Source organism: Ailuropoda melanoleuca, chromosome 15 (assembly GCF_002007445.2).
Source record: "Ailuropoda melanoleuca isolate Jingjing chromosome 15, ASM200744v2, whole genome shotgun sequence".
Taxonomy (NCBI): Eukaryota; Metazoa; Chordata; class Mammalia; order Carnivora; family Ursidae; genus Ailuropoda; species Ailuropoda melanoleuca.
In genome coordinates this window covers 33063222-33077824 of record NC_048232.1, presented here as the reverse complement: position 1 = coordinate 33077824, position 14603 = coordinate 33063222, and the positions used below count along the sequence as shown (strand labels likewise).

General features: G+C 46.4%; 1 protein-coding gene across 1 annotated transcript in view; it reads left to right on the top strand.

Moving 5' to 3' along the window:
- The window catches only part of LOC100476684 (olfactory receptor 9), a 25173-nt gene extending 16959 nt beyond the window's left edge, over positions 1–8214 (top strand). The window contains 3 exon segments of the mRNA XM_034643659.1: positions 7263–7449; positions 7452–7994; positions 7997–8214. Coding sequence (XP_034499550.1) covers positions 7263–7449; positions 7452–7994; positions 7997–8214 — 948 coding nt within the window.
- Positions 8215–14603: the final 6389 nt, after the last annotated feature.

The following is a 14603-nucleotide window of genomic DNA, read 5'->3' as shown; positions in this document are numbered from 1 at the left end:
AGTCCATAGTCTCTCATGTTTCATTCCCCCTTCTGATTACCCCCCTTTTCTTTATCCCTTTCTTCCCCTACCGATCATCCTAGTTCTTATGTTCCATAGATGAGAGAAATCATATGATAATTGTCTTTCTCTGCTTGACTTATTTCACTTAGCATTATCTCGTCCAGTGCCGTCCATGTTGCAGCAAATGTTGACAGATTGTTCTTTCTGATAGCTGAGTAATATTCCATTGTATATATGGACCACAGCTTCTTAATCCAGTCATCTGTTGAAGGGCATCTCGGCTCCTTCCACGACTTAGCTATTGTGGACAATGCTGAAGCCAGGAATCTAACCTGGAAAGTGATCAGTGGCAGGCGGTTGAGGTAGAAAGGGCATGGGATTGGGTCAGAGCTTGGGTTTGAATCCTGGCTGGGTCACTGACTAATGGGCCCTGGAACAAGTCACATGCATCGCATCTCTCTCGGCCTCAGCATTGTTATCTGTAAAGAGGTGATCATTGTGCCTGGCTCACGAGGTGGATAATGGGTGTAACTGAAGTGGACACTCAGCCCAGTGCTAAGCTCAGGGGCTGCTCAGGCAATGCCATGGTCACAGCTGCACGGTGGGTACCAGCCCCTCTGCTGGTGCCCACCGCTCTCCACCTCCTGGGGTTCGAGCCTTCAGGTAACCCCATTCCCTTGAGCAAATGGACACATAGGTCCCTTATCTCGCGGGCCCCTCCACTGGGCTGCTCACAACAGATGCCCTCCCTCTGAGTGAGAGAGAGTGAGAAAAACTGAAGTCACAGTCTTTTTGTAATCAGGATCTCTTCGGGCTAGAGTTAGTGACTCACTCCTAACTAACTGTGCACAGCAAAAGTGATGGGATGTCACTTTTGAGATTAGGTCACAAAAAGACTGTGACTTCAGTCTTGCTCTCTCTCTCACTCTCTCCTTTGCTCCCTCCCTTGGAGGTGTGAGCTGCCCTGTGAAGATGCCCACATGGTCAGGGATTGATGTCCCCAGGCAGTAAGCACCCAAGGCCTGCCAACCGCCCCGTGAGTCAGCTTGGAAGCACACCCTTCTCCCCTGTGGAGCATTGAGAGAAGGCAGCCCAGTTGACATCTTTTTTTTTTTTTAAGATTTTATTTATTTATTTGACAGAGACAGCCAGCGAGAGAGGGAACACAAGCAGGAGGAGTGGGAGAGGAAGAAGCAGGCTCCCAGCGGAGGAGCCTGATGTGGGGCTCAATCCCAGAATGCTGGGATCATGCCCTGAGCCAAAGGCAGATGCTTAACGACTGAGCCACCCAGGCACCCCAGCCCAGCTGACATCTTAATTACAGTCTTGTGAGAGCCACAGGCAGCCAGCTAATTCACACCTGGACTCCTGCCTGCGAAACCATGAGATAACAAATATTTGTTGTTTCAAGCTACTAAGTTTTGAGGTAATACTACATGGAAGACTGTGGGGTGATGTGGTTTCTACGGGAGAACGGGGGGAGATTTCTCAGAGGTGTGTCTGTGCTGGGTCTGGAAGGGTAGACAGGATATGAACTTGAGGAGTAGGTAGAGAAAGATTCTCAAGCAGGGGAACAGCTAATTGGAATTTTCCAGGAATGTGAAATCTGGTTTGGTGGAAATCCCCTCACCTACATTCGTAGGTGGATGAAAACATCCTACTTGAGGCAGGAGTGGCTCTTCTCTGTCAACGGTATGTGTCTGCATAGGGCCTGTGGTCTCTGTGCTTGGCTGCTTCCCATCTTGCCCTCGAGTGCTCTGGCATGAGCTTGCTGGCACTAGGGCACCCCCACCTCAGCGGCATCGGGAAAGTTCCTCCCTTGTCTCTGGCCATGTTTCCCCTCTCCTGCTGGTCCTGCCTTTTCTACCAGCTCTGTTCTGTCTCAGTTCGCCTGCTTCCCCTCCACAGGATCCGTGTAGAGGCTCAGACACGGAGTTCTGTGCTGAAGAAGGAACATGGAAGAGGCTAAGCTTCTTGGTTGGGGGATGTCCTATTTTGGTCCCCTGGGCTTCTTCTCCTGGGGGAGAAAGGGGCTTATGGTTTGTGCTCTGCCTTTTTATAGGATGTTTGACTCCACCCCCATCCCCAGTGGCCTCATGTGTCCCTTTGAGCCTTGCACACTGGACTTCAGGGAAGTACAGTTGACCCTTGAACAGGGTGGGTTTGAACTACATGAGTCCTGTAGATTTTTCTTAGTACCGTACTATGAATGTGTTTTCTCTTCCTTACGATTTTCTTAGTAACATTTCCTTTTCTCTAGCTTACTTTATCATGAGCATACAGCATATAATACATATAACATACAAAATAGGTATTAGTTGACTATGCTACTGGTAAGGCTTTTGGTCCTACTATTGTAGGTCATCAGCAGTTATGTTTTTTGGGGGTCAAAAGTTATAAGTGAATTTTTGACTGTGTGTGTGGGAGGTTGGCGCTTCTAACCCCCATGTTGTTCAAGGATTGACTGTATACCCCCGGGTTATTGCACCATGGAAGCACCCTTAGTACCTCAGGGCCCCACTTGTGGGGCCTTACACCACCGATGACTCCTTTCTTCCTTTAAACCCTTTGGTCCAAACTCAAGGCTCTGCAAAGGGGCAGGTGCCAATTTGAGATGCTCCTGTTACTGGTGGGGCTTACTCCGGGGTTTTCATGGCGCCTCTTCCTATGTGTAGGATGGTCCCTGCACACAAAACTGCATACACATGAATGGAACATATGTGCACCCCCACGGCACACGTGTTCACAGGCACGTGCATGCACGCAGAGTTGCAGTAGACAGGTAGGTAAAACAGAGGCTGAGAGAGGGCATTAGATGGGGAACCTGCCCTCAGCTCTAGCTCTGTCCCTGGGTGATTGCGGAAAAATTATATCTATCCCTCCTCCATCTTTGTTTCCTCTTCTGTAATATGATGAGAATAGAGCAGATGTCTCCAAGGCATTTTCTTTCAGTGATCTAGATACACACACATTACAAAGACATGTAAGGTAGGCGCTGGGTTTGACAGAGACTGGGTTTGTAGTGTTCAGTTACACTGGCTTTGGGGGCAGAGAGACTGTGTTTGAGTTCTGGCTCTGCTGCTATCAGGCTGTGTGACCTTGGACAAGACACTTCATCTCTCTCACTCATTCCTCAACTGTCTTCTGGGATTAATGGAACCTCATTGTGTCAGGATCTGGTGAGGTGGTTTATGCAATGATGTCATGACCTATAAATGACACATGTTATTACTGGTCTCAGCTCTGCCCTTAATTCACTGAGTTATCTTGGGTAAACCACATGAGCTTTCCTAGATCTGTTGGAGAAGGTCATTGAAAAGACGTGACCACTGGTTGACCTGTGAGCTGGGCCGCGGTGATCACAGGCTCCTCGCCCCCTCCCCTGCTCTTGAAATGTGGGTTCCACTTGCCTTTCCTGCTCCCCGGGGGCTGCTCCAAGGACGCACAGTGTTGAGATAGTGATGTGGTGTTGACAAATAGCTGCCTGGTATACGTGACTGAACCCACTTAGGGCCTCTTTATAAACTCTTAAGACGCAATGGGCAGGTGCAGGGATCCATTCATCTTGCTGCCACCCAAGACAAGCCTCGTATGTAAGTTCCCTTTGCTTATTAAAACTGCCACCTACCCACCTGGAGTGGCCTCCTCTTTCTTCAGTTTCTCCCTGCCTCTGAGTACGGGGGCCGGTTTCAGATTTCACCTGGGACGCTCCCGAGCAGGTTACAAACTGAGAAGATCTCAGTTCCCTCTTCTGCAGGTCGAAATTGGAATAAGTAGAAGAGCTTCAAAGCCCTTCGCTTTTCCTACCCCCAACACAGCTCCCAGAGAGGAGCCGACGTCGAAAATGGCTACTCTGAGATTCGCCACAAGGGGGCGATGCGATCCCATTTTGAACGAACTATGGAATTTGGCGCTCTTTAGGAAAAAAAAATCTGCCTTTTTGGGCTCCTTTTCAGACTTCTCACGCCCCCTGTTGTTTTTATTTGTAACTCTTTTAAATTGGAAACTTGCAGAAATGCTCACCATCATAAATCTGAAAACGACCTAAGTGTCCACAGCTGTGTTTCACTCACAGCTTGGGAAATACTCAGAAACATTCACTACTGATCAAATTGCAAAATTAAACTATTAATAAAAACATCTCCAAAGGTGTAAGTAGGCATAAATGACTGAAAATATATTAGACACTTAAAAATATCAAAATATGTCAGAACAAATTTCATTTTTTTCTTCTAATTTTTTTTTCTTTTTTAAAAAAAGATTTCATTTATTCGCACGCGGGAGAGCGCACAAGCAGGGGGAGAGGCAGAGGAAGAGGGCGAATCAGAATCCTCGCTGAGCTGGGAGCCCAATGGGGCTCTGTTCCAGGACCTGGAGATCACGACCTGAGCCAAAGGCAGATGCTTATACATCTGAGCCACCCAGGAACCCCTCTTTTAATATTTCATATATTATTTTTTTCCTACTGTTTTATCATTGGATCAAAAATATATTAACGGGCATTTGGGTGACTCGGTTGAGTGCGCGAGTCAACTTGATTTCCGCTCAGGTCCTGATCCCACGGGTAGTGAGATGGAGCCCTGCTCAGCGGGGAGTCGGCTTGAAGATTTTTCTCCTCCTTCTCCCTCTGCACCTCCTCCCACTCACGTGCACACATCTGCTCTCCGTCAAATAAATAAATCTTAAAATATACATATATACTAAAAAAAAAAAAAGACATAAAGGAACGTAACAAAAACTCCAAGTCTATTNAAAAAAAAAGACATAAAGGAACGTAACAAAAACTCCAAGTCTATTCCGTTTAGAGCCTATCATTGTTAGTATTGGTGTCCATCTATCTGATATATACTTTCTTTTTTTTTTTTTTTTAAAGATTTTATTTATTTATTCATTCGACAGAGAGAGACAGCCAGCGAGAGAGGGAACACAAGCAGGGGGAGTGGGAGAGGAAGAAGCAGGCTCACAGCAGAGGAGCCTGATGTGGGGCTCGATCCCGGAACACCAGGATCGCGCCCTGAGCCGAAGGCAGACGCTTAACCGCTGTGCCACCCAGGCGCCCCTGATATATACTTTCTATTGAGAATTTATTTCTGTTTATTTTACCTTGTTTTTTTTTTTTTAAATTTATTTATTTGACAGAGGTAGAGAGAGGGAACACAAGCAGAGGGAGTGGGAGAGGAAGAAGCAGGCTCACAGCAGAGGAGCCTGATGTGGGGCTCGATCCCACAATGCTGGGATCACGCCCTGAGCCGAAGGCAGACGCTTAACCGCTGTGCCACCCAGGCGCCCCTATCACTTAATATTTTAAGTGTATTGTTGTATACACCTTTCACCTACCAATAAATTAACTTTTAAAAACAAACCTTTTTTTTTTTTTTCCCGGTGCAAAAACGTGTTTTTTTAAAGCACGGGACAGGACCCGTGGGCAGAAGGAGCTGCACTGGGGTTGTGAGGAGCAGTCGGTTATATACTTCGGATCTGGGGGAGGGAAAGGAAGTTTCGAAAAGGACTTTCGTATGCTAAAGACTCACAGGATCCTGGAGGCCTAGATCTTGTCAAGCTAAGGTTGTTTTTCCCTCTAGTGAAGCATTAACATAAAGACACTTGTCTTTATGGAGGAATGTCACACTCCGATTGCCTCAAGTATTTGTCAATGGGCTGCAGGTTATAAGGAAATTTAATTTTATCTACATTTCCTTCTCACCTTTGTTCTCCACATCATTCCCCCCTGAACAATTTCCACCCTTAATTCTTTAAGGCTGCTGAGGGTGGAAGGTCTTCTCTTTTGTAACTTCTTCCTGCTGAATAGGGGCGTAGGGATGTCCCCGCCCATGCATCAACATTGGTCAGTAGGGGACCCTTATAGATAGGAATTGCCAAAGGCAGAGGCAGCCAATCCAACATATATGAATCTCCTTGAGTAGAAAGGATCATCGTCAGCTGGAAGTCGCCTCAGTGAGCGAGCTTGGCACCCAGCAGGAGACACCGGAAAAGATAATGAAAGAAGGTTAATATCAGAAGCAGGGAGCCTGAGGCAGGGCTTGACCCCCCAGGACCTTGAGGTCATGACCTGAGCTGAATCTAGAGTCAGCTGCTTAACCAACTGAGCCGCCCAGGGGCCCTGAGTGTTTCATATTTCTAACGCTTTCCTTTCCGCAGCAGCTGAGGACAGGGTTGAATCCCTGGGCTAGCTGGGGAAGTTCTACCAGAAGTCAGGTCTGTTGCTATTTGCAGCAATTTCTTTTCTTCAAGTATTAGCACTATTTTACAAGAGGATTTTGAAAAAGTGCTTCCCTACTTTCTGGGTGCTGTCAAGCAGAAGCCTCGGACCAATCTGGGAAGGGGCCACCGGCTGAGGGCAGCCGTTAGGGCGGCAGGCTGAGCAGCTCGGCGGACAGGCACTGGTCAGGGAGCTAGAACACTTGGTTTCCGAGCCCACATTCGTTCAGGCCTTGCAGAGGGACCCTGGATACATCCCAACCCCTCTGCATTGTGGTCTCTCTGTTGTCCTTGGGTGGGATCCAGACCCCAGGCTTGACTGCAGGGAATTAGGAGGTGCTTAGGCATGGTGAAGCGGCGGGAGAAAACTGCTTCCTTCTTCTTGGACCCAGACAAACCTGCCTTACCCCTCCTTAGCTTCCCCTGCCTACTTTCCCTCCCTCTCCCCTGGGAATCAGGCTCTTGGGGGGCCAGAGCTCCTGGTGATACGCCTCCTGGGAAGGGCATCCTGAGGGCCCAGGGGACTCATGTGCATGTAAAAGCACCCCTGCCTTCTCTCCGTAGCCTGTGATCCCGTGTCTTCTCTTTCTCTCTCTTGCTCTCACTCCAGCTCTTCCTCTGCCTCACGGTGGATCTAGGTTTCTTCTAGTTTCCTGCCAGCCTTATTTATTCTGTCTTCTCACCCGCCTTTCTGCCCGTTTTTACCACCACTTTGTCAAAAGGGAGCTGTTCTGCCTGTCCCTGCGCTCGGCTCCTAGAACCCAGTACAGTGAACAGAACGACCACCCTGGGGTCTTTCAAGTTCCTAGGCTGGAGGATGGTCTGCCTTCTCCCTCCACTCCCCTGGTTAATCTTCTTCCGGTTCTGAGGGATTTTCTGTGAGGGAATTGCTAGCAGCTAGGGTGCTCACCCATCCTATTCCTGGGAACTGGAATGTTCTTGCAGACTATTTTACGCCTTTTCTGCTGGAGCGGGAGCCTTTGACTTTGCCGGGCTGGCTTCTGTTGCTGCATGAGCCCCCTCTCACCTCCTTCCTCCAGCCTGGACTTGAGGACATGGCGGCTGGCAATGGCACAGCAGTAACGGAATTTGTTTTGCTGAGGTTCTCAGGTTTTGGTTCCCCTCGGGGCCCACTGTTTTGGGGAGCGGTTTGCATCTACCTGGTCACCTTGCTGGGCAACTCCCTGGTCACCCTCCTCACGCTGGCAGACCCTGTCCTGCACTCCCCACGTACTTCTTCCTTCACCACTTCTCCCTGGTGGAAATCCTCTGCACCACAGCTATCGTGCCTAGGATGCGGGCTGACCTCCTTGCCTCCTGCCCCACCACCTCACCTGCCAGCTGCTTCACCCAGCTGTATTTCTTTGCCATCTTTGGCATCGCTGAATGCTGTTTGCTTACCGCCATGGCCTATGACCGCTACGCTGCCATCTGTAGGCCACTGCATTCTACCACCCTGATGAACCGGAGGGCGTGTGCGGGTATGGTGGGGGCCTCCTACCTCATGGGGATCCTCACGGGTACCACTCACTCCATCTTCATCTTCACTTTGCCCTTCTGTGGTGCCAACACCATCCACCAGTTCCTGTGTGATATCCTGCCTGTGCTGAGGCTGGATAGTGCCAGCACCTTCTGGGGTGACGTGGGCAATCTTGCCATCATGACAGCCTTTATCCTGACCCCCTTCTTACTGATCATAGCCTCCTATGCCTGTATCCTTGCCACCATCCTTGGGGTCGCGACATCGCAGGGACGTTGAAAAGTTTTCTCTACAGTTCCTCCCACCTGTTTGTGGTCATGCTCTTTTTTGGGACTGGGACTGTTGCCTATATGAGGCTTTGGGCAGGCTCCTCTCAGGACACGGACCAGATACTTGCTCTCTTCTATACAGTTGTCACTCTGGTGTTCAACCCTTTTGTCTACACTCTGAGGAACAAGGAGGTCACAGGGGCAATGAGATGCCTTATGAAGAGATACCTTTGGAGTCCTTGATTCCTTCGAGTTCTTGGAGATAAGGCCTGATCCTTGGATATTTTCAGAGGAAAGAGAAGCTAGGACCCTCAGACCCCAGGGGTCTGGCCTGCTCTGTGCACCGTGAGAGTGGGATTCCTTGGCCGGCCCAGCTGGAGGGCCCAAGCCACTGACATGCTGCTCAGAGCTCCGCTTCTGGGAGTCTCCTCTTGAGGCCTTGACCTGACTTGTTTGTAGGTGTAGAACTGCAAAAACATGCACTTGAGGGAAGGTTGAGGTGGGAAGACGACTGTGTCCATCTTGTGTGAAGATTGAGCCATTCCTGCTCTGTTCTGAGGCCCAGGGCTCCTTCTGGGGCTATGATTCCTGGAGATATCTCTTTCTTCTTCTCTCAGACTCCTCACTGCAAGCCTTTCTTTCTCATATCAGTTGCCTTTGGTACAACAAGAGCTCCTTTACTTCAGGCACGAGGTCTGGTCTGTGTGACTGGATTGGCAGGGAAGGAACAGGAGTAGGGTCTGGGCTCAGACATCAGGCACCGAGTCCTGCTTCGTTCTGCTTTAGGTCTGGAAGTGTCTGTCTAGTACATTGCTCCTGATATAACAATGGCTAATCTGGGACCCCTGAGATGTTAATATTCTCTACTTAGCTTCTTTCTCACCTGCTGCCTGACTTGCTCTTTATTTTTTCCTCTGGTCCTAAGGTAGAAAGGCACATACAATTTCTCTTCCTTGACCAATCAGAAGGTCTGATCTGGCCGCTAAACTCCCAAGATGATGCTTTTGTTTCTTGTAAACTGTCCCCCATTTCTACTTGGAGGCCACCTTGGTTTGCTGGCCAGAGAGACCTGGCACCATTTTACTTTTCTTGGGAAGCCAGTTCTTGTTTGTTCATGAATTCTCCTTCAGCAAGAAGCCATAGGAGGGGCCGGTACAAGTGGGGAAATCACTCTCAAGATACAATAAATGGGGGTCTTTAAAGTAGCATTGATTTTCAGTTTACAAAATTAGCATTGTTAATTGCAGAGAATTTTTCATTCAGAAGAAAAGAAAATAACTATTACCAGTTTGGTGTTAATGTCCTTGGGAAATTATTGCACTCTGGTTTCCCTCTATATATGTATATAAATGTATTTTTAAAAACTAAAAATGAGATTTTATTGTTTAAGTTTTTCTATAACCTTTATTTTTCACTTTATTAAACTACATTGTAGCACTTTACCATATAGGTAGACTTCTAAAGCATGATTTTAATATCCTTATAGTATCAATGTATGGATATATACTATAATATTAAGCAACTGCTGATGAGGGAAGAGAAGGCAAGCTGAGGACAAAGCAGAAACTGATGCCCCGCAAACCACCTCCCCCCCTCCATGGGGTGTACGTGACATTCCTCAGGCACTCCTGGCTGCCCTAAAGGGCAAAGAAATAGTTAACCTATAGACACCACAATCCTGCAAGACTTAAGTCTCCCTCAGTTTACAAATGTCTTAGCAGTTTACATGAACCAAGCATTTCTATCAATAACCTAGCTTCTGGAAGGGAATGTAGATACAATTAATCTGCATAATAATGTAGATACAATTAATCTGCAAATAATCTGCAGCCTCCAGGAAGTTCCCAACCATCTTAACGTTAACGCCTTGCTAGAGGGAAAAACAGCCTTAACTGGACAATGGCAAGGCTTCTGGTCTCCTGTGAATCTTCTTTAACATATGAAAATATTTTCTCAACCTCCCATTTTTCCTTACCTCCCCCACCCCCATAGTATATAATCAGCCACCCCTCATAACCTGGGGCAGCAGCTCTTTCTGCCCACGGGGGTCCTGTCCCTGTGCTTTAATAAACCACCAATTTTGCACCAAAGACGTCTCAAGAATTCTTTCTTGGTCGTTGGCTCCAGACTCCACCCCACTGAACCTCACCTATATTCCACAACCTCATCACTGCTATTATTGGAATTAATCATTTTTGTTATACATATTGCAGAGATAGAAATCATTGCACTTATATCTTTGTATTCCTAGGTCTTTTATGAGCACAAACTTCTAGAAATAGAATTGCTGACTAAAAACATGACAGTTTTAGAGCTTTTCAAACATATTGCCAAATTGCCCTCCAAAAGAATTTTTATTGTTTTACAGTCCAATTTTCAGGGCAATGAAGTGGACGAAGGGTTAGGAATGTGTTGGTGTTAGATGGCCTGGGGAAAAGAAAGATGGGAAGGTATGAATATTTAATATTCTTATAGTGCAGAAAAGACCTAATAAGGAAGACAAGAATCCACTTTCCCTCAGTTGACCAAGGACTGGGTGAGACAGAGGTGGACGGAGGGGCAACATGAGGCATCACAGTCAGACCCAAGGATGACTTCCTGGCAGAGTTGGTGTCTGAACAAGATGAGGGGAGAGAACTTTTCCTCCACTGTTCTGAGCAGGGGGGATGTGACAAGAGAAGGGAATGATGAAATCGGACTGGCTCAGCCCTAAGTGGTTACATGCTTTTCTCACTTGAGATAGTGACATCAGCTTTGGAGGTGGAGGTCCCCTTTTTTCAGGGTTCCTGGATAAAATTGTTAGGAAAATACAGAATGCTCTGTTAAATTTGGATTTCAGATAAACAACTAACAATTTTTTATTTTTTATTTTATTTTTTTATTTTTTTATTTTTTTATGATTTTTTATTATATTATGTTAGTCACCATACAGTACATCCCCGGTTTCCGATGTAAAGTTCGATGCTTCATTAGTTGCATATAACACCCAGTGCACCATGCAACACGTGTCCTCCTTACTACCCATCACCGGTCTATCCCAATCCCCTACCCCCCTCCACTCTGAGGCCCTCAGTTTGTTTCTCATAGTCCATAGTCTCTCATGCTTCATTCCTCCTTCTGATTACCCCCCTTTCTTTATCCCTTTCTTCCCCTACCGATCTTCCTAGTTCTTATGTTCCATAGATGAGAGAAATCATATGATAATTGTCTTTCTCTGCTTGACTTATTTCACTTAGCATTATCTCCTCCAGTGCCGTCCATGTTGCAGCAAATGTTGAGAATTCAACTAACAATTTCTTAGTATAAGTATGTCACATAAAATATTTTGTCACAGGGATTTATCACTGTTTTATCTTTCCAGGGAAAGAAATATTTGGGGGACACCTGGCTGGCTCAGGTGGTGGAGCGTGTGACTCTTGATCTTTGGGTTGTGAGCTTGAGCCCCATGTTGGGTGTAGGGATTACTTAAAAATAAAATCTTTTTTTTTAAAGAAATATTTGGGGCATATTTACATTAAAAATTATTTATTGTTCATCAGAAAGTCAAATTTAACTGGACATCTTGTATTTTCATTTGTTAAATCTGGCAAATCTATCCCCAGGTGTTATTCAAGCAGGGCCAGAACTGCAATAGGAGATCAGGAGTTAGGGGGTGCCTGGGTGGCTCAGTCGTTAAGCATCTGCCTTTGGCTCAGGGCGTGATCCCAGAGTCCTGGGATCAAGCCCCACATCGGACTCTTCCACTGGGAGCCTGCTTCTTCCTCTCCCACTCCCTGCTTGTGTTCCCTCTCTCTCTGGCTGTCTCTCTCTGTCAAATAAATAAATAAAATCTTAAAAAAAAAAAAAGGAGATGAGGAGTTAGGTAGAAAGCTCTGCTCACCTCCATTTGGGAAGAAGAAAGCCTTGTGGGGAAATAGAGTAGTTTCCTGTGATGTGAGCTTTGTTTGACCAGAGCTCTACTCTGAGTACTTGTGTGAACATTGGCCCTCCCGTAAGTGCACAATAGGATGTAGAATTCTGAAGATGGAGGACCCCATACCTATCCTTGGGAATCAAAGGCATTAAAGAGTAGAATGGGGCCCCTTATTTTATTGGAAAGTCTAGGAGTGGAGAGTAGGGAGCTGGCTAAGGAAGTCTGACCAGAAGGCTAAGTTATAGATAGCAATATGGCACAGTGCATTAGAGCTTGGCTTTGGTGTGAGGCAGGGGCAAGATCAAATCCTGACTGCCATTTACTATCTGTAAGACCTTAGGAGATTTCTTTCTTTTCTTTTTCTTTAAGATTTATTTATTTATTTGAGAGAGAGAGAGTGAGAGAGAGAGACAGTGAGTGTGAGCGGAGGGAGGGGCAGAGGGAGAGGGAGAGGCAGAGAATCTCAAGCAGAATCCTCACAGAGTGCGGAGCCTGATGCAGGGCTCAATCCCATGACCTGAGATCATGACTTGAGTCTAAACCAAGAGCTGGATGCTCAACTAACTCAGCCACCCAGGTGCCCGACATTGAGAGGTTTCTTAACATTTTTATGCCTTAATTTTCCTTATCTGTAAAATAATGATTACAATAGTTTCTTTGCTTCACAGGATTGTTGTAAAAATTAAATGTACCTCTCCCCAGACATTCTTTACTACACAATCACTTAGCAGGATCTGAAATCAACTTGTTTATTTGTTTGTGGTTTCTCTCCCTTCACTAAAATGTGTGTCTTATAAAGGCAGTGATGCTGTCTTGTTCACTAGTCTATTCCTACTGTCTGGCACATAGTGGAAATTCAGTAAATATTTGTTGACTAAATAAATGAATAAATAAATATAAGAGAACTACTTAGCACAGTGCATGGCAAATAGTGAAGTGTTCACTAATCTATTTTGATTACTACTGTGATTGCTTCTAGTATCATTTGTTATTGCTATGATGACTTTTTTTAAAATTTATTTGAAAGAGAGAGAGAGAGCATGAGTGGGGAGAGGGACAGAGGGAGAAAGAGAAGCAGACTCCCCACTGAGCAGGGAGCCTACATGGGACTCGATCCCAGGACCCTGGGATCATGACCTGAGCCAAAGGCAGACTCTTAACAGACTGAGCCACCCAGGCGCCCCTCTATGATGACTTTCATAGAGGTTTTTAGATCTTAAAAATTGGGGACTTTCTCCATTAAAAAGAATTCCCTAAAGTTGCTGGAAAGTCTAAAATGTGTTAGTTGAAAAGAGGTAAGGGGAAGTGGGGTGTGTACTTTTGAAGTTAGGGGATTTGGAAATTAGGAAATCCTGGTGCAAACTGTGAATGGGATGGGCCATGGGGGAAGGGTAACAAGTGAGCAACTTTGGGGTGGAGAAAAAAGAACTCGGGTGGTTCACAGAGTTGATAGGAATCCTGGAGAACCTGGCTTAGAAAATGATCAGGAACTGAGAGAAGTTTCGAGCAGAACTGCAGCTGAGGTCGTATCACAAGAGTGGTCTGATTAGGAGGCTGTGGGCACGGACACTACGGCTGGCACTGTGTGGCCCTGCTGACTCTGGGCCCTGGATGACACTGCTGCCATCAGCAAAGTGAGCTGTGAACTTTTCCTCTACTCTGTGCATCTCTTGCACTCGATGTAAAGCCTGAAGCACTAGGACTAGCCAAGGTCATAGGCTTGTGTCTTGGGTGCCAGAGTTTAGGGAAAGCCAATATTCTGGCCTTATTGGCCTCTGTATAGAAGGGTGGAGAGTTGGCTCCCACAAAGCTCTTAACCACCAACCCAAAGTAAATTGCAAGTTGTTCTCAGCAGTGGTGGTAACTGGGTTAGCTTGGTAAGAGTAAGCCCTTTTTGTCAAGTTCATGCCTGGCCTCCTTTCTTGCACTGTGGCCATTTTATTCACAGGCTCATTATGAATGAACTGGGTGTGATTTGCTGGGGAAGGAGGCAGATGAAACTTTTTGTCTTCAGGATATGCTTGGGCCCCATCTGAATTTGACACTTTCACTTATTTTTTAAAAAGTTTTTATTTAAATTCCAGTTGGTTAACATACAGTAACACTTCTACTTACTGATGAAGTGCTATTGGGAATACCTAACGTTAGGCTGGGTGGATCAAATGCCACCCAGTCTGTGGAGGGCAATACAGTTTAAGGGTCAGTTGGCATCCACTGGTCAGGTATTCAGTACATACAGTTGCCTGCAAGACACCCAAGAACAGTTTCAAAAGAAGATATTAATTATTTGTCCCAAAGGGCAAGGTTTTGCTCCTGGATCTGTGATTCACCTCTTGGATTCGCCACAGGTTCCACTGTCCTCAAGACTGAGCATCTTAGGGTCTCCCGGGTAGTTGAGAGGCCCAGATTGAGGAACTGTAGCCTGGGTCAGCTTGAAAACATTTTCTTGCTCTGGCTTTTATGACATGTGACAAGTGCTTTGAAGCAGTACACCCAAATGGGCTGTATGTTGCTTCCAAAATCTATAGAACCGCAGGGGGTCTTTTTCAATGAGAAAAGTGAGGCACTTAAAGAGATGTCTCGACATCCCCCCAAAACCTGCACTGAGGTGGCAGGCACCTAAATTGGATGAGATTTATCTCCCAGCCTCTGGTATGAATGTGCCTCTGGCATACCTGCCATTTACTTCTCTCCGGGTGCTGAGTGTAGTCTTATCAAT